The sequence below is a fragment of the Monopterus albus genome, unplaced genomic scaffold (assembly GCF_001952655.1).
Source record: "Monopterus albus unplaced genomic scaffold, M_albus_1.0 scaffold23.1, whole genome shotgun sequence".
Lineage (NCBI taxonomy): Eukaryota > Metazoa > Chordata > Actinopteri > Synbranchiformes > Synbranchidae > Monopterus > Monopterus albus.
Window position 1 is genome coordinate 761,822 of NW_018127903.1, and position 20,249 is coordinate 782,070.

General features: G+C 41.5%; 1 protein-coding gene across 7 annotated transcripts in view; it reads left to right on the forward strand.

The window, feature by feature from the left end:
- The window catches only part of rtkna (rhotekin a), a 53,704-nt gene that overhangs the window by 28,370 nt on the left and 5,085 nt on the right, over positions 1-20,249 (forward strand). For 4 of the 7 annotated variants that reach the window (XM_020594508.1, XM_020594502.1, XM_020594507.1 and 1 more), the window contains exons 2-6: positions 15,040-15,304; positions 15,791-15,844; positions 17,401-17,518; positions 19,614-19,838; positions 20,018-20,112. In XM_020594508.1, the coding sequence (XP_020450164.1) occupies positions 15,040-15,304; positions 15,791-15,844; positions 17,401-17,518; positions 19,614-19,838; positions 20,018-20,112 (757 nt within the window). Of the gene's footprint in view, positions 1-620; positions 1,053-15,039; positions 15,305-15,790; positions 15,845-17,400; positions 17,519-19,613; positions 19,839-20,017; positions 20,113-20,249 lie in introns of those variants that run through there. The other 3 variants (XM_020594503.1, XM_020594505.1, XM_020594506.1) reach the window with 2 other exon arrangements.

A 20,249-nucleotide genomic window follows, 5' to 3' on the forward strand; every position in this document is an offset into this window, starting at 1 on the left:
TGATAAATGCAGGGATGTGTCCTGCTCATTTGAATTGTGGACATAAGCAAGGTTTGGGAAAAGGGTTCTGCTTGTACTGTACTGCAGCGCCAACAACATATTGACCAGTGCCTTGTGAAAAAAGTTGAGTCATAAGTTAAAAAAGAAAATAAAAACGTCTCTTTCCAGTGTGGGCGATGTAGGCAAGGAGCAGCCACTGTGAATTTTACTTACAACCCACCTCAAACTATGGAAAAACTAGGGGCTGCCAGTTTCTCCCATAAAGCTGAGAGGCTTTGGACAGACCCTGAGAGCTGATGGTAAATTAAACACGAAATGCAGCAACAAAGCTCTGAGCAAAGCCTCACCTCATTTACATTGTCTGGTTTAATATATTTCTGATGAATGACAGTGTGTTTTCTAAAACGCCCCTGTTGTACTCCTCAAGGACCCTTGGAGGTCCCTGGACATAGCTTTAAGAGCCAATATGTTAAATACCAATTCACTCTCCTGTACTTGCGCGCAGCTACACACGGATTAGGCGCACACAGACAGACACACACACACACACACACACACACACACACACACACACACACACACACACACACACACACACACACACACACACACGCCTCCTCTGAAACGGCTCTCAGTTGGTCAGTCTTTGTCCTCCCTTGTGCTGGTACTATTATGATTGATTCGGGACCGGATCTCTGGAGCTACTAGGACAACGACGGCGACAATGAACATGATGATGACAGTGAAGACAGAGAAATACTTGGCAGCTGTCGTTTCTAAATTGCCAAGAGTGGGCTCTGTGATTTCTGCACAGATCCTTAACAACTGTTGAGATTAATAACCGGAGCGTTTACGGATCTTCGTTGGCTATTTCACTTTACCTATAAATGGAGGTGCCCCAGAGGGAAGATCTGAGTTGAGGTATTTCACGGGGCGTGTGGCACACTGAGCGGACCCTGGTGCTGCGTAAAGCGCCAGTGCTGCCGGTTTTGAAGAGTTCGGAAGTCGAGTGCTCTTCTTTCAATAGGATGAACAACTCAAAGAACCGCGGGGTAAGCGTGTTGTTTTTGTTTAATGTCAAAAGAGTCGAAACACTTTAAGATTTGGATTAAATGGAAAATGTCAGCCGGCTGTAGTCTAATACACGCTACACTTTTGGGTTAATTCGTCACCGTCAGTACGCTGCGTAAGATCCTTCAATGAGCTGTGGAGACATCCTATTGAATCCACTGAAGCAAGTCTGATAACGTGCAGAGACGCGAAAACCCCAGATATTTTAAATTGCCTTGTTTACCTCCCAGGCATTTCTAAATTAACCTAACCAGGGCCTGTTTGTAATCAATAAGATATTCTGATGAACTTTTAGTAGGCTATTGGTTCACCGTGCTCTTTAAACACACACTATGTTTATTTCAGAGTGGAAGAAGACAGTGAATAATTCATTGGTTAATTGGTGCCGAATTAAATGATGGCTCCTAATGATGTGGGTAATCTGTAAAGTCCTCTAATATCATTTATACACGTCTAATAATGTTTATGACTTTTAAATTATGTTTTTAAGGGGATTTGGTAATGTAATCCTAAATTGTGATATTGTCAGTGACTGATGTGTGCTTTTTTTTTTTTTTTTTTTTTTACAAACAGTACATTTCCTGTTGGCATAATGACCAGTACAGTAATAACAGCAACTGATTTTGTAACTTTGTCACCTTAAAAACTCACTCTCTGTGGGGGTCACTGGAGTAAAATGGTGACATTAGTAGATGACAGTAACTTAATTTCATGTTGTGGAAGAGTGCTGTGACTTATCACTCAGCTTCTCAGAGGCAGTGCTATAATGTGACAACTGTAGTTGCAGTAATGACTTAAATCTTCCAGTCACCAACCTCTCTCCTCTCTTGTGAATATATATTTAGCCTTGACTTGGCAGCACAGAAATAGCAATACTTAAGTGGAATTTTGTACGGCTTACATGTGAGCATGTTTCACCTTTCTTCACATTATTAAAATAATCAAATACCATGGAAAAATGTTTGCTCTCAGAGGACACCAGCTCATACAGCAGAGACGTGTCTATGATGTATTTCTATTTCAGTCATGTTTTCCACTTAAACACGTGCACTCCAGACTTCAGAAAACCTACCAGAAAAGGTTTTACTCAACAAGCTATCCCATTAAGAGAAGTGGCCAGAAAGTGTGAGCGACAGGCAGTCATTCAGATTAAGCACATTTGACTCCTCTGCACTTCCTATAATCAACTGCCACTGAAACTCTGTGCACACACAGATGAACCAGACAACTGGCTGCATCTCCCTGTGTTGATTGCTTTCACCTTATTTAATGTCAGGACGCTTACTGATGCAAGAGAGAGCTAGAATTGATGTTAGCTTCATGTTTATTTCAAAGGTCACCTGCACCAGCATCAGTCAGTGACTGAAAGAGCAAGGTAGATGAGATCTTTTCTGGAATTTTATCTCTACTGCTATTATCATCACAGCCATCTCTGATCATTAATAGTGAAAAGGCCACTGATGTGCCAAAGCTCTTCCTCAGTGTGACTACGCAGCATCCTAAATATACAGTCTTTCTGGTGCTTTTGTTTAATCTTCCTATCTGCTGTCATTGTATACTGCAATTAAACTGATCCTTTTTGCTGTTAAATGCATTTCTGCCGGTACTTTTCACTGCGTTTGCAATTATACCAAGGAGAACAAAGTCAGTTCACTGGAATCCTTTGGCCCTCGTCTTCCAATCAATAACCACTTACTGCAGAGGAGCTTTCTGCAGTCAAGTCGCTGTCCGTCCACCAACCCCTTTCTCTCTCTCTTTCAAGATATGCATCTCCGGTGTCCTGTATATCTGTCGTTCCTCCTCTTTTTTCCTCTCCAACCTCCATTCTGCAGTCACGTGTGTGTGTGTGTGTGTGTGTGTGTGTGTGTGTTCATCCTCTCTCTGCCCCTTCTCTGTGCTGCTGTGTGTCTGCAATAAAGGTCATTCTGTTTTCTTTGCTGATATTATCCATTGTTTTTTACTGGGAGACAGCTGCTGGGACTAAGATAGGCAGGACTTCCTCAGTCTGAGAAGCATTTCTTTATGTTCTATATGAGAGCAGCAGTGAAGGTGGAAATGTTGAATTGGACTATTGGGCCACTTGCCCAAGGAACAGAGTGAAAAATGAGGCATTTGTACCCTGCTCCACCACAATATTGCTTCTCCACCCACACAATTATAGATGCTGTTTATTTATTTGGTTAAACATGGGGATTCTTACTTGCTCGCAACCTCTCTTGCCAGCTTTAGTCCTCTGCTCCTACTTTTAGTTTCTGGCTTCATGATTCAAATGCACACTAAATGGAGTCAATTCAAAAACTGCCCTGACATGCCATAGAGCTCCCTGTCCTATTTTCTCCTTTTAGGTTTAAGTGTGGTGGCAGGCAGAGCGGCAGAGTTGTCAGTGGGTTTGTCCAGGAATAAGTGCCTCAAAATGAAAGAAAAGGTGGTTCAGAGGCTAAGATGAAGAAGAAGACAGATGGAGATTATGAAAGAGGTGATATCTCTGTACTGTAAGAATCATACGCAGGACAGCATGCATTTTTCAGAGATAGTTTGGCTTGATGATGCTGATTCACTGGATGAAAATAAGAGCGATGGACAAACACGAAAACAGAGAGGAGTGATAATCTGATGATGCAATGGGAGATTGTTAAGGGATTGATGGTCATGGACGAGAGAGCTTAATGCCGCAGACAGTTGATCAGACATGCAGCTAATGCAGAGCTGTTGGCAGCAGATCACAGTCAGATGCAGGCCATGTCTATCTGAGGAAGCAGATGCTGAGCTGTCAGTCATTTTTACAGCACAGTTTGACAGGCTGTCTAATAATTGCTGCCTGTTGTGTGTGTGTGTGTGTGTGTGTGTGTGCTTTTCTAGGGCTGTGTGAATAATTTGGATCTCAAAACCACTATTGTGAGGACATTATAGCTGGTTCTCACAACTTCAAAGGGCTGTTTGAGGGTAACGCCTTTATGGTTGAGGTTGGAATTACTTTTAGGATGAGGGTTGGGGTTAGGCATTTAGTTGTAATTTAGTTGGTTAAGGTCAGGGTAAGTGTGGAGCTACAGAATGAGTTATGTATGTCAATAAGTGTCCTCACAACTAAAGTAAAACCAACATATTTGTGCGTGTGTGTGTGTGTGTGTGTGTGTGTGTGTGTGTGTTTTGCTTCCTTTTACACAGCATCTGTGCTGCCAATCCCTGATTAGGTTATGTTTGTTTAGCAAAATTGCTCTCATGTTGCTGATATTAGCGAATCCACAGAAGACACACACACACACACACACACACACACTCTCTCTCTCTCTATAGAGATTTAACACAAAGAAAAAAATTAATCCATCTAGGCTAGATCTCACTATGTTTGAAACTGCATCAACACCTACATGGCATAGCTGACTCCTTTCCATTCAAACCCAGGCCCACCTAATCATTATATAAACATTTGCTAAAATAAAATGGAAACACCTCTGGTTTTTGGCCCTCACTGTAAACTACAGGAGTCATGATTATTCAAATATATGCCCAACACTGCTGCTTAAACCCACAAAGTCACTCTGTATATCAGGATGGCAGGAGGGAAAACTGAAGAGATTCAGCTGTATATGTTTGAGCCTCTTTCAGTCCCAGACTTTGATCTGGCTTCATACTGTAAGTTCAAATCAGTGATTGTTGTCTTGTTTTTGAATAACATTAGCTGTTAGCTTGTAACTGGTGGCAGTCATGGTGGTTTTATATTATTACGTATATTGTATAAAAGAGGTAAGTGGATCCAAAATGTACTCTTGTAACAGAGGACAGGGCAGCAGGCCAACTGCACTCAGTTAGGCCAAACAATACTCAAACAAAGAAACACGTGTCATACTATCTTATAACATTACGTAGTAAATATATAAATAGTGGAAAGAACCTCTGGGTCCAGTTTACATCCAGAAACTGCACAGCTGCTTATTTGCTCTCACTCCTTTCTTGGTCGGTGAAAAGTTAGTTCTGGCTGCTCTGAGGCCAGTGGGTTTCAGGCACTCCTTGAAATCTACAGATATTTGCATGGTGAATCATGCAAATAGTGGCTTTCAGATCTTGTGTCAACACACATTTAGTTTCCCTGAGCATATGTGAAGCTCAGATTTCTCCACTTGACCCTAGGTGGAAGCAGGGCCAACTGAACCCAAGTCAGCACGATTATCCCCTGATGTTAGCAACAGATGGAATCAGGGGCCAACCAGTGCCTGCCTAGCTCTGGACAATAAAGGTGGGCTGACCTGTGCTGATGGAAAATGTCATTAGTGACTAATTATACACCTACACACCAGTCAGAATAGTGAAGGTCAGATATTTATAGCGTATAAAAATAAAAACACATTTTTGTGTGGAGTGGGTCTTTAAGTTGTTTATTATTTTTGTGTGTGTCTATTTAAATGTGGATCCCCGACCTGTTAAAAACATTCTGGAGCACAGAGATAAGAAATGTACAAACACACACACACTCTTGCTGCAATTAATTATATTCCCTTTCTTGTTCCTTTTGCTTCTTGGTATTAGTTGCTCTTATCTGCCTTCTTGCCTCCCAGACTCATTTTCTCACTGAACTGTCATGTGCTTGTACAGACATATGCACAACACACACACACACACACACACAGACTCCAAGGGTTAATGTGGTCCATTAGTAACCAGAGCAGGCTGTAAGTACTGTAATGTGGCAAAAGGTTATTACAGACTCGAGGACTGTGAGTGGATCTTACCTTACATGTGTACCCCATGACATTAATATGGCTGTCATTAATCAAGTCAGTGAAACAAACACCACCTTTACTATGCTGTGATAGCAATACTCCCCATGTGTTAATTTATGGTAGCCATTAAATAATGGCATGTTTGCAAGGCTGTAAAGCTATGAACAGGGTATCGTGTTAAATTCCACATCCAATGGATGTAAGTCTTTTTATTTTTTCACTCATTGTGTGCATTTCACATGCACACAAATACACACATACTCCCTCCAGCTGTGCTTTATCCGGTCCTTTTACCCTGAGGGCAAAGGGCTCCGAGTCAGTTTAGTGATATCTGACTTTGCTTTAAGTCCGCTCAGTAGTCCTGCAGCTTCATGAATATTATAATGAGCCACATTCATCTCAGGGCTTTTGCTGGTTGATAGTGATTCAAGGACGCACATGCACAGATGCGTACACACATAGAGAGTTATTCTGTGTCTCATATACCTTCATGACAGAGAAAAACCTCACCTCTTTCTAAGAGATATCACGTGGGGGCAGCACATGTGGTTATATGCGCACATGTGGCCATTTAGTCTAAATAAAGGCAACAGTGACAAACACCACTGACTGGAACACACCAAATATGAGAGAGAGACAGACAGAGAAAGTGACTACATTTATGTGGACTGCAGTGGTCCATCACTGATTAAGAGAACAGAAGCTGTAAATAACATTGTTTGATTACTTTCCCCATGTGGCCCAAGTTGTAATAAGCAGAGCTAACTTGTGGAATATTTCAGGAGAGTAGATAAGTACAGAGAATAGCGGACTCACACTATACAGTAAATATATGGACCATTTGTGTGATTTAAGGATATAAATACCTTGCTAGGGATGCTGCAAGCCAAACAGCTATGAATAAAAATAAGCTAGATACATTCATAGTGTAAGGATATTGGGTTTTCTACTGAAAGTAAGTCTGTCTAGTTTTTAAAGGCTAAACGCAGTGTAAAGCATTTGAATACAAATAGAAGGCTAAAACATAAAAAAGCACTTCCAAATGTGTCCACATTAGTGTGCTTTACCTCATGCTTTGGGTGTAGCTGTACCTTGCCATGTGTGTCTGTAGTATAGCAAAGAGAGCAACAGGGAGGAGTTTGGAGGGCTTAAATGCTTATAAGGCCGGCTGAGCTAATTAGCCCCAATTTCTTCATCCTGATTCAGAGCAGGAGGAAAGCCTGGGATTACTGAGACAAGCACTGTCTGTGTGTGTTGGGGGGACTTTACAAATTATAGTATAGTATGTAGTATGTTACAGTGTGTTGCAGTGCAAGCGTTAGGATGTGCTTGTGGTAGCGAGATAACTGGACACCCCTTGCCCCACTGGGAACAAAAGGGGCTTAATGGTACGGGACCCAGCAGGGATGCCACTCTTCCTCGGAAAGCTTTGGCAGCGTGACCTCTTGCCCTCTACACTCTCTCACTGCCCCTTTAGTTGTTCCTTATCTGCCATTTGTTTGTCTCTACCCTCACACTACAAGACTCATAATGTCCCCATCTAATTTCCTGTTTGATGGGCTTTTATTGTGGTAGGAAAACATGAAATTGTGAGGACAATGAAATATGATAAGTAACCTACTGAAGAAATACTGTACAGTAGTGTGTTTTTACAAAATATTGCTTTTTCTGTAGAACATAATATCGATTCTGATTTTTGTTTTTTCTTTCTTTTCAGCATGGGGATTGTTAATACTAATGACAACATTATGCCCCAAACTAATTTGCCATTTTGGCAAAGGAATGTGGTGCTGACTGACAAATACCAACGTAGTCATTGCATTTCTGTATTTGTTTATTCATGCTCTATGCAGGAGAATTCTAGTTACACTATAGAAAAACTAGTAGGCAGAGATGTGAACAAGACTGCAGAAACTAATAGACTGAGGTTCTTGGATGAGTCAAACACTTTTTTTTTAAAAGAAATAAGTGCCACGTACTGTGTCCATTCCCCTCACAGCCATATCAGTGTAAGCAATAAGTGATGCAGCCAACTTCCGTTCACAGATTCACACCTCTCTTCAAACAGGAATTTGATGTGTTGCAGAAGGAACAGGCTGTAACAGCATGTGAAAAATTCCCAGAGTTTACTCTGTCTCTCCACAGTGCTCTCATTGAGAGAGGTCACAGCAGTGCTTGATCATGGACTTAGAAGGGCCCCTGATCTTTTCTCCACATGGGGTTCTGGTGTACAGGAAAAGCTGTCCAATCAGTTAATAATGCAGTATCAGCTTGTCTACTGGTCAGTGGTTGTGTTCCAGCCTGCAATGCACAACACTTACTGTGCTGGTAAAGTGCACTGATGGCTTTAGAATGTTGCTGTGTGTGTGAAGATGTGTGTTTTTATTAATTGCCTCTTTCAGGCCCCCAGACAGTCCAGTCTGTTATCTCACTCCAGTACTGTTTGGCGACAATTCTTGTCCCTTCTCTGTCTCCCTTTTTATCAGAATCTGTGTATTTTCTTCACTTTAGAGCTGTGAAACATATTAACGCCAGACCTGCCGAAGACTATAATTACTGTCAATTTCTGTACAAACAGTTTTTTCATGCCTTCTGTGGTCTGTTTGGATCCTTGAAGACTATAATATATTTGGTTGTATTTGGTTTTGTTTCACCTCTACAAGTCAGAAAAGATTTACATTCCAGTGTGTTATGTCTGAACATTACATCATTCTCTGTTTTGAATGCAGCCCGGTTTGTTCCCTACTGAGGCTGCCCATAACAAAGTATCCTGCAGGTTGAGGGTATGCCTATTTTCCAGCACACAGTTATTTATGACGCTCCTCTGGAATCTGTACACAGCGTTTCATAAATCTATGCTCTGCTGTCCTGTTAGTTATATGCCGAGACCACACGTAGTCATACAGTAGATATACTAACACACACAGGTCCATACACACTTACTGTTACTATCACCCAGTTTCTGCAGTTTTCTGCATTTGCCTGCCTGCTGTTTCTGCTACCTCCCACTGTGCGACTGTATGATAATGTTGACCCAGTATATTAGGCTGAGTGTGCACAGCTGTGTAAGAGCCATCCAGTTTTAATGCGCCTATAAATTGTTGAAGTGATTGCTGCTTGGCAGACTCTAAGCTCTCTGTGCTCTTTCATAGCTTTAAACAAATTTATTTTATAGCTTGAAATTCACTCCACTGTTGCTCTTCTTAGCAACAACCAAAAAAAAAAGTCACTTGTAAGCACAAGGTGCACACGCAGAACAAATCACTGATTCACTTGCATGCATTCGTTTTGCATACAGGCATGTCTCCTCCGTTGCGTGTACATAAAACATGATTTAGGACCCAGACCCATCCATAATATTTCTCTCTTAAGCACTTTCTGCAATGACTCCGCCCCGTGTGTACTGGGGCCCAGCTGCATTATATGAGAACAGCTGGCTACAAAGTCATTTGGTCACACGCTCACACACATAAGCACATGTGGACAAGCAGTCACACACATATACACATAGTTTTCCATGTAAGCAGAGCTGACACAGTCTCTATTGTCGGCAGATACTTGAATGTATAAGCTGTTGGGAGCAGGGAGAGTTCAGGGGCAGTAGGGCGACTTGGTCCATGTTGAAACTCTATAGCAATCACCTCAGTAATGACATCAGCATGATGGCACCTAGACCGGGATTCACATGCACTTTTTGCCATGTGAGAGGCCCCTGGGAGTGTGAGTGTTAAATGTGCCCTGGCACTGAACAGAGTTGGACTGCTTTGATACCATAAAAAGATGAATGCACCCCCACCCCCAGTCCATGACCAGTGCCAAACCAGTACCCTTCACTGTTGTTGTGCCCTGCCTTCCCTGCAGCAGCTGGAATCTGAAACACTGTAGCAGCATTGTTTGGTGAATTGGATCATTGTTTCTGAATGATCTAGACTTGGTTTGGGATTGTTGTCTGTTTTCTGTTTTCTCCTAATCTGTTTGGAGGCTTTGTGCTCTCTAAATCATCCCACTTTATGTGTGCACTGGTCTTTGTTTATGAGTATGATAGTGGCATATTGTGTGCTACTGGCACTCCATTAATGTGACTTCTTCCCCAACATCTTTTTCAACAATTCCTCCCTCCCTCTGTATTCTAGTTGCATTGTCATTGCCACTTTTCATTTTCCCTCATACTCAACCACCTCTCAGCTAATGTGGCATTTTTCTCTCTTCACTTATCTCTTTCTTGCACTCTCACCCACTCCCCTCATATTTAATTGCAACAGGGCTGTGGGTGTAGAAGGGGAAGAAGGTGAGCAAGGGGAAGGTAGGGGAAGAGGATGGAGAGGAAGGCGAGGCACATAGTTGTGGCCAGCTAATTGAAAGCCAGCAGTTTCGTCAGTAATGTCCCAGTGTTTGGGAGCGATCAGGCATTTGCAAGTCTTGGTTATGTGTGTGAAATAGAGCACGTTTGTGTCTGTGTTCAAGTCTGTGGCCACAAAGACTGACAGATTGTTCAGCTTTTTGTGGGTGTGTGAGCTTGTGTGTTTGTCTGCCTGTTTTTGTGTGTGAAAGCAGGAGTACGATCTTTTCCTTTTTGCCTGACAGTGTTACAGTCGCTCTGTGTTTACTCTCCACTGTTGCTGCTCTCGCTTCTCTCTTTTCTGCCAACATCTTCCTGTCAAACCAGCTGTTGCATTTTCCATTTGTTTTGCAAGGTTTTGGTACATCAAAGGTTTGGACAAACTGAAATTTTGACCAGATCATAGCACTAGATGGAAAGTCAAAAGATCCTAACTCATCTTTTGTTAAGTGTGAAAATCTGTAGCAGATTTTATGGCAATCCATCAAATAGCTGTGAAATTTAAGTTGGGACCAAAGTGGTGGACTGACTGTCCTTGCCATGCATGTGAAAATATGCATTCATATGAGTAGTTTTGCTCAGTAATTTAGACACAGTGTAGTGATAATTACTTCTCCTCCCCTCCGTGACTTTCATTCACAGGTGGTTTGAATTAATATGGTTTTGCTGTACAAAGCAAACAGTTGTTTCTTAAGGTTTTTACCACTCACTGCGTGTCAAACCGAACCCTGTGGACTAACCCCACGTTGTAACTGTAGCCGTCTGGTCTGCTCAGGGACAGAGGTCAGAAGTCAAGGGTCAGAGTTCTGAACAGCAAAGCTTTACTCATGTGGAACAGCACAGTGTAAACAAACCATTACACACCATCTGCAGTGGTGTCAAATCCCCAGCCAGCCTGTCTTTTGTGTGTCTGTTTGTGTAGGTGTGCGTGTTACTGTCTATATGGTCACACCCACAAGCACACAAGTGAGGATCAACACACACAGGCTGACGGGGACAGAGAGGTGACAGAGGAAGTGACCATCTGGTACCTACTGAGGCGTCAAGTTGTAAAATGAAAATGTATTGTTGTTTGAGGCAAAATAGTTTTGTGATTGCTGTTTGCTGAAACATGTGTCGGTAACTCAGCAGAATTACTGGATGAATTCAAAGTTTTAATTACATTATAAATTGCATTCTTTTGGCAGATGTTTACGTCCAGATGGACTTTTTTTTTTGAAATACAAACACTCACACAGTAAGTGTAATTTTGGATTCAGTGTCTTGTCCAAGCTTTACACTCAGTCATAACTCTTTCAAAATGACTTGCCAGCAAGTAATTATGAAGTTTCTTGTCTTTATCCATTAGCTCAGTTTGTAGGTTTTGGAGAGATGGACTTTCTTTTTTTCAGTTTCAGATAAAGACACTATCTCTCCCAATTATTTTCATGCCAGTTTTATGCTTGAACACCTCATTTGCCTATACTGAGCCCACTTCCTGTCATTCTGTTTACCTAATCTCTGTTCCTTCATTTTCCTATTGCCATCCCCCTACTTTTTTTGTAAACCACCAGTCTTGTCGGCTCTTGCAAACCCAACACCTTGATCTTCCCCCCACTTGCTTTTATTTATCACCATTACTCCCTCTTATCCTCTCACCCTGCTCTGCTTGTCTTGGCAGTCCCTGCTTTCTCTTTCTTGTCTTCCACTCAAAGTTCCCCTTTCTCTTTTTTCTCTCAACCCAGATGTTTTGCTCTGTCAACCCATATCCCCTCCTTTCTTGCGCTGTTCCTCAGGCCCTTCATTGTTTTCTTTGACAGTGTCACTGCTTGCCCGTCTTTCACCCTGTGTCTGGCTGCTGTCTGCACTGCCAAAGGCAGTAAGCCTCTCTGGTAGTGCCCACCGGTCTAACACCTGTTACTCTGAAGACGTTGTGTGAAGGAATCAGTGTCACAACTTGTATGTTTGCAAGGTTGTTTTTGTGCATGCCTCTGAGCATTTGTGAAAGATTCTAAAAAGAAAAAGTTCTCATACATTTCTACGTTTGTCCGTCTTGTTGTTGCATGTGTCTAAGCCTGTGGTGTTTGTTGTCTTTGTCTCTTACTTCCCCCCACTGTGAGTGTTCAGGTTGTTGTACTAGCCTGACATGCAGTCAGACGTGTGGATTAGAGTAAATTCTAGGCTGCTTGTCTTCTATTCTGAGATCCCCAGAAAGAGAAGCCCATTAACTTTTAGCTGCTAGTGTGGGCCCAGCCTACACTAGAGGCTTTTATCATCTTAACCGATTTTAAAAATGTGAGAGGCATTCACATTTTAACCTTAAGAGCACATACTCTGGCCGGTTTTGCTGTGGTGACAGCTCCTCTTCTCTGTGTGTACACGTGTTCTTGCACTTTCTATATAATGAGGACCAAAAAAGTATTTTCACTACAGAATGAGGAAATTTTTGAAAAGTGAGGACATTTTGGCTAGTCCTCACTTTCTGTAACAGCTTTTTGAGGGTAAAGGTTTTGGGGTTCAGGTTAGTCTTAGGTTTGGGCTAGGTATTAAGGTTGTGGTTAGACATTGTGTTTGTGTTGGGGGGGTATAATGGAAGTAAAATATTCTACTCAAAAGCCAGGTTAAAGAAGACTTATAATTTGCATTTAAAAATATCAATACCAACTTTCAGCTGCTTTTTGACCAGGCAGACTGTTCCAACAGTTCACATCATAAAAAATAAAAGCAGCCTCACCAGAAGTATTTGTTCTACTTTGTTTGTGGTGGTTCATACACTAGAAACACGTGAGAGAAGTAAGCTGGTGCAAAACCAAGAACTGTTTAAAAAACAATTTAAAACCTTTTTAAAAATTAAAAAGATATGTATGTGGTTTTCTCTTATGACAGCTTTTAAGGCTCTTTAAAAAATTATAATCAGTGCATCAAAATAAAAAGAATTAAATGTATTCTTGCTTGTATGTCAATTAAAATCACATAATTGCTTTCAAACACACACTTAACCTATAAAATTGAATCCTCCACTTGTACCTTCCAGACATTGGGTAGTTAACTGCTATGTTTACACTGCTGGTTTAATTTAATCTCCTTTCTTTCACAGTCAAGAGTACTGTAATTGCTTTTCAGTGTTTATTTAACGACAGGTTTATTTGTGAAGCTATTATATTTAACAGCTCGTGTCGATTATACATGAATCTAGACTGATCATTATCAGTATAAACTAATAAATCAATTATGCTGTGTCTGATAATTCTTCACTCCTGCAGTGTTTCTGTGGAGAGGTCGGCTAGTTTTTAATGTCCCATGTTACTGTAGCAAGTAATACTTGAATGCATTTCCATATGTAGAACTAGTGTGGTTGTATCCTAAGAAGTGTTTTTTTTTTAAATACAGTGATTAATCATGAATTACATGAAAGCCCATTTTGTAGTGCACTGTCTAAGGAAGAATCTGTGTCCAAATGTGAACTTTTGTGTTGAAATCACATTCATTCATCTCCCACTGGGCCTCTGTTGACCAAAGCGAGAGACTAGCGCTAAGAGAGAGATGGGTAGAAAGAAGAAAGAGGGTGTGGAGGGGAAGAAAGAAAAGCCGATTGAGGACAGTGAAGTGGAAGAAATGAGGTGTCAGAGAACTAGCACAGAAAGTATAAAAGCTTAAATCAAAAGAATAAAAAATTCATAACAATCAGGCAGTAAGGGAGAGGAGATAAATAAGAAATATTGCAATAGAGGAGGGGAAGAAGCATTTATCAGGTGCAGAGCAGGTGGAAAACAAAAGGCAAAGGGGGCATTAGAGATTATTTGTGGAGAGAGCATTAGCTTGCTGATGTATCATTGAAGAGGATGAGCACGCACATTAACATACACATACTCCAGCAGTCTGGCAGGTGCTGCATAGCATTTGTTCATTCATTATGAACACAAAGTACAGTCAGTGTTTTCCTCATTTGTTTAACTCATTCTTTAAAGACCACCTTAGTGATAGCTGTTCCCTGGGTTGAAGCAATTCATGTGCAAATGCATAATTTAAAAGTATTTCATCACTGGGACTAACACTCAAGGTCAACCTGGCTTTGCTTTTGCTTGGTCTTTGTTTTGTTCCTCTTATGTTAGTTCTTTCCCTCAGTGTCTGATGTTTTAAACTCATGCATGCAATATTTCTGTCCTACTGACAGAGTGAAGAGGGCCTTAGAGGTTTGTCTAAACTGTGGACAGCATCACCAGAGGCAGACCCAAACAGTGGAGGAACTATTATTGTCTGCACGTGTTTGGGTTTGTGAGTGTGTGTGTGTGTGTGTGTGTTTCCACAGCATGTGAATTCTTGCACAAGTGTACAGAGTCCTTAGTCTTAGACATGATGCCTTTCCTGCTTCAAATAAAACAGGCCAAATTTAGTTTGATGGTTTTTTTTTTTTTTTTTTTGCTTTGGAAAAACAGCTTGAGGAGAACGACAGTGGCTAGTAACGTGTGTATGTGTGCAATTATTTCTAGGGCTTCTCATTTGGGTTGTACACATCTTTATTCTTTGCTCTCTCATTCAAAGTGCTGCTCCCCATGTGTGTGTAGTGAACAGGTTTGCACTACATTATTCAGCATCTATGCTTCTGCTCACTGGGTTGTGGTCTTATTGGTAAGAGCACAAAAGGCCATGTGTTTGAGTATTGTTTTTCACATAAGCTGTGAACAGAGTGCTATCAGAGACAAACTTCATTAATGTAGTCACAAGAGACCTGTAATCTACTGAAGCCTTAACGCTCTCTTTTTGTCTATTCCTTCATTCCTCCCCAAAATGTCTTTATACTGCTAAGCCATGCCTGTCATCTACCTCACTCTCATTTGAATATGCCTTTCTCCATTAGCCAAAAACAAGAATCTTTTGAACGTGCCATTATCTGCCATTTAAACCTCAGTCACATTCTCTCCCTTGTCCCAGCAGGACAGCGACATCCAGAAGAAGATTGACCATGAGATCCGGATGCGTGATGGGGCTTGCAAACTGCTGGCAGCCTGTTCCCAGAGAGAGCAGGCGCTGGAGGCTGCAAAGAGTCTGCAGACGTGCAGCACTCGTATCATGGCCTACATGTCAGAGCTGCAGAGGATGAAGGAAGCTCAGGTCATGCAGAAGGTCACACGAAGGTCATCGGACGCAGGGCCTATGGACGACAGACTCCCGTGTAAAGGGAAAGTGGCCATCTCAGGCAAGTAACTGATAAAAATGAAGGGAGATAACTAGAGGAAGGTTAGATGAAGCATTTTCTATAAGGAAATTACATTTGAAATGTGGTACTCTGGTTAGCAAGAGATCGACCAGCAATAAGAAAGGTAAAAGGAGAGAATCTTTGCCATCCCCTTAATGTTGCAATTCAGTGCAGAGCTGCTGAGATCCAGCTCCCTCTCTGTTTAATAGTGGATGTTTTGTTCTCTCTTTATTGACCACAGTGAACGTGGTGACTTGCAGATGCTACCCACTGCAAAATTAGAGAGGGCAGTCAAATGAATGATCATGGAGCTACCATGTTTGTAACACAGACTCACTCCAGGGAACAAGACAAGAGTTGTTAAAATGATTTTCCTTGTTGTTTTACTTGAGAAGATAAAGAAATAAATATTAAAGACTATATCTGGTAGACAGTAATGGCAATTTACATACTTGTGGTTTAACCCCTTGTCCATTGTTGTTACAGATCTTCGCATCCCTCTCATGTGGAAAGACACGGAGTACTTCAAGAATAAAGGAGGTAAGGAGTCCCTTCTGTGTGTGAGGAAACTGATTGATGACCTATTAATGATTAATGTCCATAGGATTTATTAATGATTTGCTTCTGAGGGAGGTGGTATGTGGCTTTGCAGTTAGGAAGTAGCTGATTCAAAGATGTTGAAACTTTTGTGAAATCATGGTGGTGAGTGTGGGATTCTTTGTGAATCACCTTTTATCACTGGCTTCGGGGTGAAATGTGAATATGTATGGGAGCCAATATGACAAGGGTCCATAGCACGGTTCCTGGGGCTGATCATTACAATCTGTTGCAGCCTCCCAGATATATCTATATTTTACAGGGACTGTTTTTATGTGAGAAACCCCTGGCAGCACAACCTGATCTACTGTACAGTCATGTTGGCTGTGCCTTCTGGCTCTGAGAAGCAGCACCACACAGACTCCTAACTGGGTCACTGTTAGTAGGGCAGAGGATAGTAGGGCACTGAACTTCCTACCTTTTTCCTTACTTCTTTTTGTCCTGAGGAATATTACTAGGAACTAGGCCAAATTTAAATGTCTTTTATGACATTTCAGAATTCAGCATTGCAATGAAAATATATTTGGTGTTAATTTTTAGAATGGCCGTTTTCCATCCCATCACAGTCTCGGTGCTCCTTCTCTCCTCTGGCAACTTGAATGTTATTAATCTGCATGACCTGTTGCATATAAATGATCTCAAGAGACAGGTAATGGACTCTTAACAGCTTGAGGCTGTTAGTGAAGGTCATTAAGCACAATGGGACATAAACTCAGCCTAGGAGGCAGGGAGGAGCAAAGCATGTTCCTCTCTCACATGTCCAATCATATTTTATGTGTTAAGTTCATGCTTGGAATAGTAAATCTAAATATTAGGTATCAACGTGACACTGACAAGGAAACACGTAGGTAGGAGCACATAACCTCTTTTGGTCATTTCAGTTGTAACCTTGATTTTTAATGAGAAGTTGGCAAAATGGCTACAATAGAAGAAAGACAGACCAAGCAGTCAGCTGCTTTATATTACAACAGTGATATATTACATACATTTGTCACTGTTATAATGAATATAATGATATTTTGCTTTGGCACAATGATTCACCAAATTATACATATTACCAAATTACATAGTGATGGTACAACAGCTTCTTTACAAAATCATGTGTGTGTCCATGACATCTTCACTCTGTGTAAGGTCAAGAGTTGCTGTTACCCACCTCTCACTGGCTGCTGCAACATTAAAGACCATTATGCTTCAGTTCCAGTCACCAAACAGCTAACAGTGCTTTATAGGAATACTAAACCCATCCGCCCATTGAGATTGCTGAACTGAAATTAAACTGAAACTGTTTGAGTGTCTGTCATCCAGGTGGAGGAGCTGAGCTAACTACTGAGGTCACTCTCCCATCACTTGTTTAAACAGCTGGAGGTGATGTTGTATTGGAGCTGAGAATTAGTTTTCTAGTGATGCAGTTGAATGACAGTTGCTGAGGTGTCTCATGAATGTTTCAGGGATGTTTTTTTCTCTTTCCTTCTTTCTTTCTATCTTGTCCTTTGCAGAGCTTCATCGCTGTGCAGTGTTCTGCCTGCTCCAGCTGGGGGGAGAGATCTTTGACACAGACATGGTGATAGTGGACCGGACGCTCACCGATATTTGTTTTGACAACACCATCGTATTGTACGTCATCTCTTTGTCCTTTTACTGAATTGCCACATAAACAGTAACACGCTAAAAATCATGCATATAGAATGTGACTGAAACTGATATTAATTTATTTGTTTATTTGTTTGTTTATATAGCGCTTTACAACACCCAAGGGTGCTCAAAGTGCTTCATAACAAAACATATAAAAATAAAAGCAGAACATGTTAAGTCACATAAACTAACAAAAAGGAAAACAAGTTAAAATTGCACAAATTTAAAACCAAGGTCTGTAAGCAACTATAAAACTCCGGTACAATAAAAATGTGTCAAAGTACGAACAGAATAAGATTACAGACTATAAAATCAGAAAGCCTGTAGGCAACTGTATAGCGCTGCTGCTATAAATGAAGTGCCGAAAGCCAGTCTGAATAAGTGTGTTTTTAATTTAGTCTTAAAAACCATTAACTCTGTTATAGACTGAAGCTCAGGAGGCAGGGTATTCCAGAGCTTGGGGGCATATACGGCAAAAGAACGATCCCCCCACTTTTTGTACCTTGCCCATGGGACAACCACAGACAAATGTTCAGATGAACGCAACGCTCTGACCAGGGTATGAATAGTTAAAAGATCAGTCAAATGGGCTGGAGCAAGGCCATTAATGGCCTTGAACATGAACAATAGAACCTTAAAATCAATTCTAAACTGTACCAGAAGCCAGTGAAGAGACTGTAGAACAGGGGTGGTATCAGCATACTTTGGAGTATTTGACAGTAGGCAAGCAGCTGCATTCTGTACTAGTTGGAGCCTACGGAGCAGAGACTGATTAGTTATTATATTAGTTATGAGCTACTGAAAGCATGAATGGCTTTTTCTAGGTCAAGTTGAGATACAAAGGGCTTCACCTTTGCTAAGAGCCTCAGTTGAAAGAAGCTTATTTTGACAACAGAGCTACTCTGCTTGTCAAATTTGAAGCTGCTATCAAACACTCCTAGGTATTTCACAGTTTGAGTGAATAAAGGGGCTGAAGCTCCTAGGCCGGGTACAATGTGAGTAGAGTGCAGGCTAAAAGCGATGTATTCAGTTTTCCCCTCATTCAAATGAAGGAGGTTCTGTGCAAGCCACTGTTTAATATCACACAAACACCTGTGCAAGGGGGCTAGTGCATTGTCATCACTGCATCAACAGTAAGTAAATCTGCACATCATCAGCATAAAAATGAACGCGGACGTTATGCCTAGAGATAATTGAACCTAACGGTAGCATATTTTGCAAGGAAATTATAGACGCCAGGATTGAGCCTTGGGGAATGCCCGAGGACAGAGAGGCTATTGTAGAGGTAGAGTTGTTGATCACAACCAAAAAGGTCCTATTGGTCAGAAAAGAAATAAACCATTTGAGCGCAGCACTGCACAAGCTGACACAATGTTCAAGGCGGGATATGAGAACTGCATGGTCCACGGTGTCAAAGGCTGCTGTGAGATCTAGAAGTACTAGAACAACAGGACTTTTCACGTCAAGGGCCATAAGAATATCATTGCGCACCTTCAGTAGTGAGGATTCAGTGCTGTGCCGGGACCTAAAGCCTGACTGAAATTTATCGACATCAGCATAAAGTTCAAGATGAGACTGTAACTGTGTGAGTACAATTTTCTCCATAACCTTGGATAAAAAAAAGTTAAATATGAGATTGGACAAAAATTAGAAGTGAGCGTGGGGTTGAGATTAGGCTTCTTGAGAAGTGGTCTGACTACAGCATGCTTAAGGGCAGTGGGGACAATACCCAGCCTGAGGCAGCTGTTAATAAATGTGACCAGGCAAGGCCCAATAGTGTCAATGACCTCCTTCATTATCCTAGCAGGGACAATATCCAGAGGGCAATAAGTGGATTTTAGCTGTTGCACTGATTTTTTTTTGAGCTGCAACAAGGAAATTGGTGTAAAAGTCTCCATGGCAGACAGTACAGGAGACCCAGTTGGAACAGCGATTGTGGTCATGGGGATACAATGCCTGATTGACAGAACTTTATCAGTGAAGTAACGTTGGAACTCAGGTATGCACAGACACCTCATTGAACACAGTAGTAACAGGATGATATTCTCATGTTCATTTTGTGTGCATCCATTGACAGCAAGGAAGCCAGTCCAGGGTTTGAGCTGCGTGTTGAATTGTACAGCTGCTGCTCGGAGGATGATTACTCAGCTGGGAGCACACCAAGGAAACTAGCCAGTAAACTGAGTTCTTCCCTGGGCCGATCAGCTGGGAAGAAGCTCCGGGCAGCCATGGAGCCTGGGCCATGTAGTCCTATCAGCAACGGAGGGGCATCTCCTCTCCTGCTGCCAGTTCCCTCTGTAGCGTAAGTTTGGTTTGAAATAGTAACTAGTTTATATTGTATATTAGACATATTGAATAAAAAGGGAAGAGCGAGAGGGAGGGGAATAACATATATTATGAGAGATTATTTATAGAGACTATTTCCACTATAAACACTCACCCACTGAATGCATTTCTCTGCCCTCTCTTTTGTGTTGACAGAGGTCCTAAGTACCACCTCTTAGCTTATACCACCCTGTCACTGTCAAACGTCCAGGACAGCTTTCGCACACATGACCTCACCATCTCAGGCAACGGTGAGTAGCAGCCAGCCTCCATCAGTCTGTCTCTTCACCATCCATCTATTTTGCCAAATCAACCATCTGTTTGATTTTTGTCCTTCTCATTCATAGCTGTCTCACTTCTCCTTGCATTCTAATCATTTCCTTCTAAA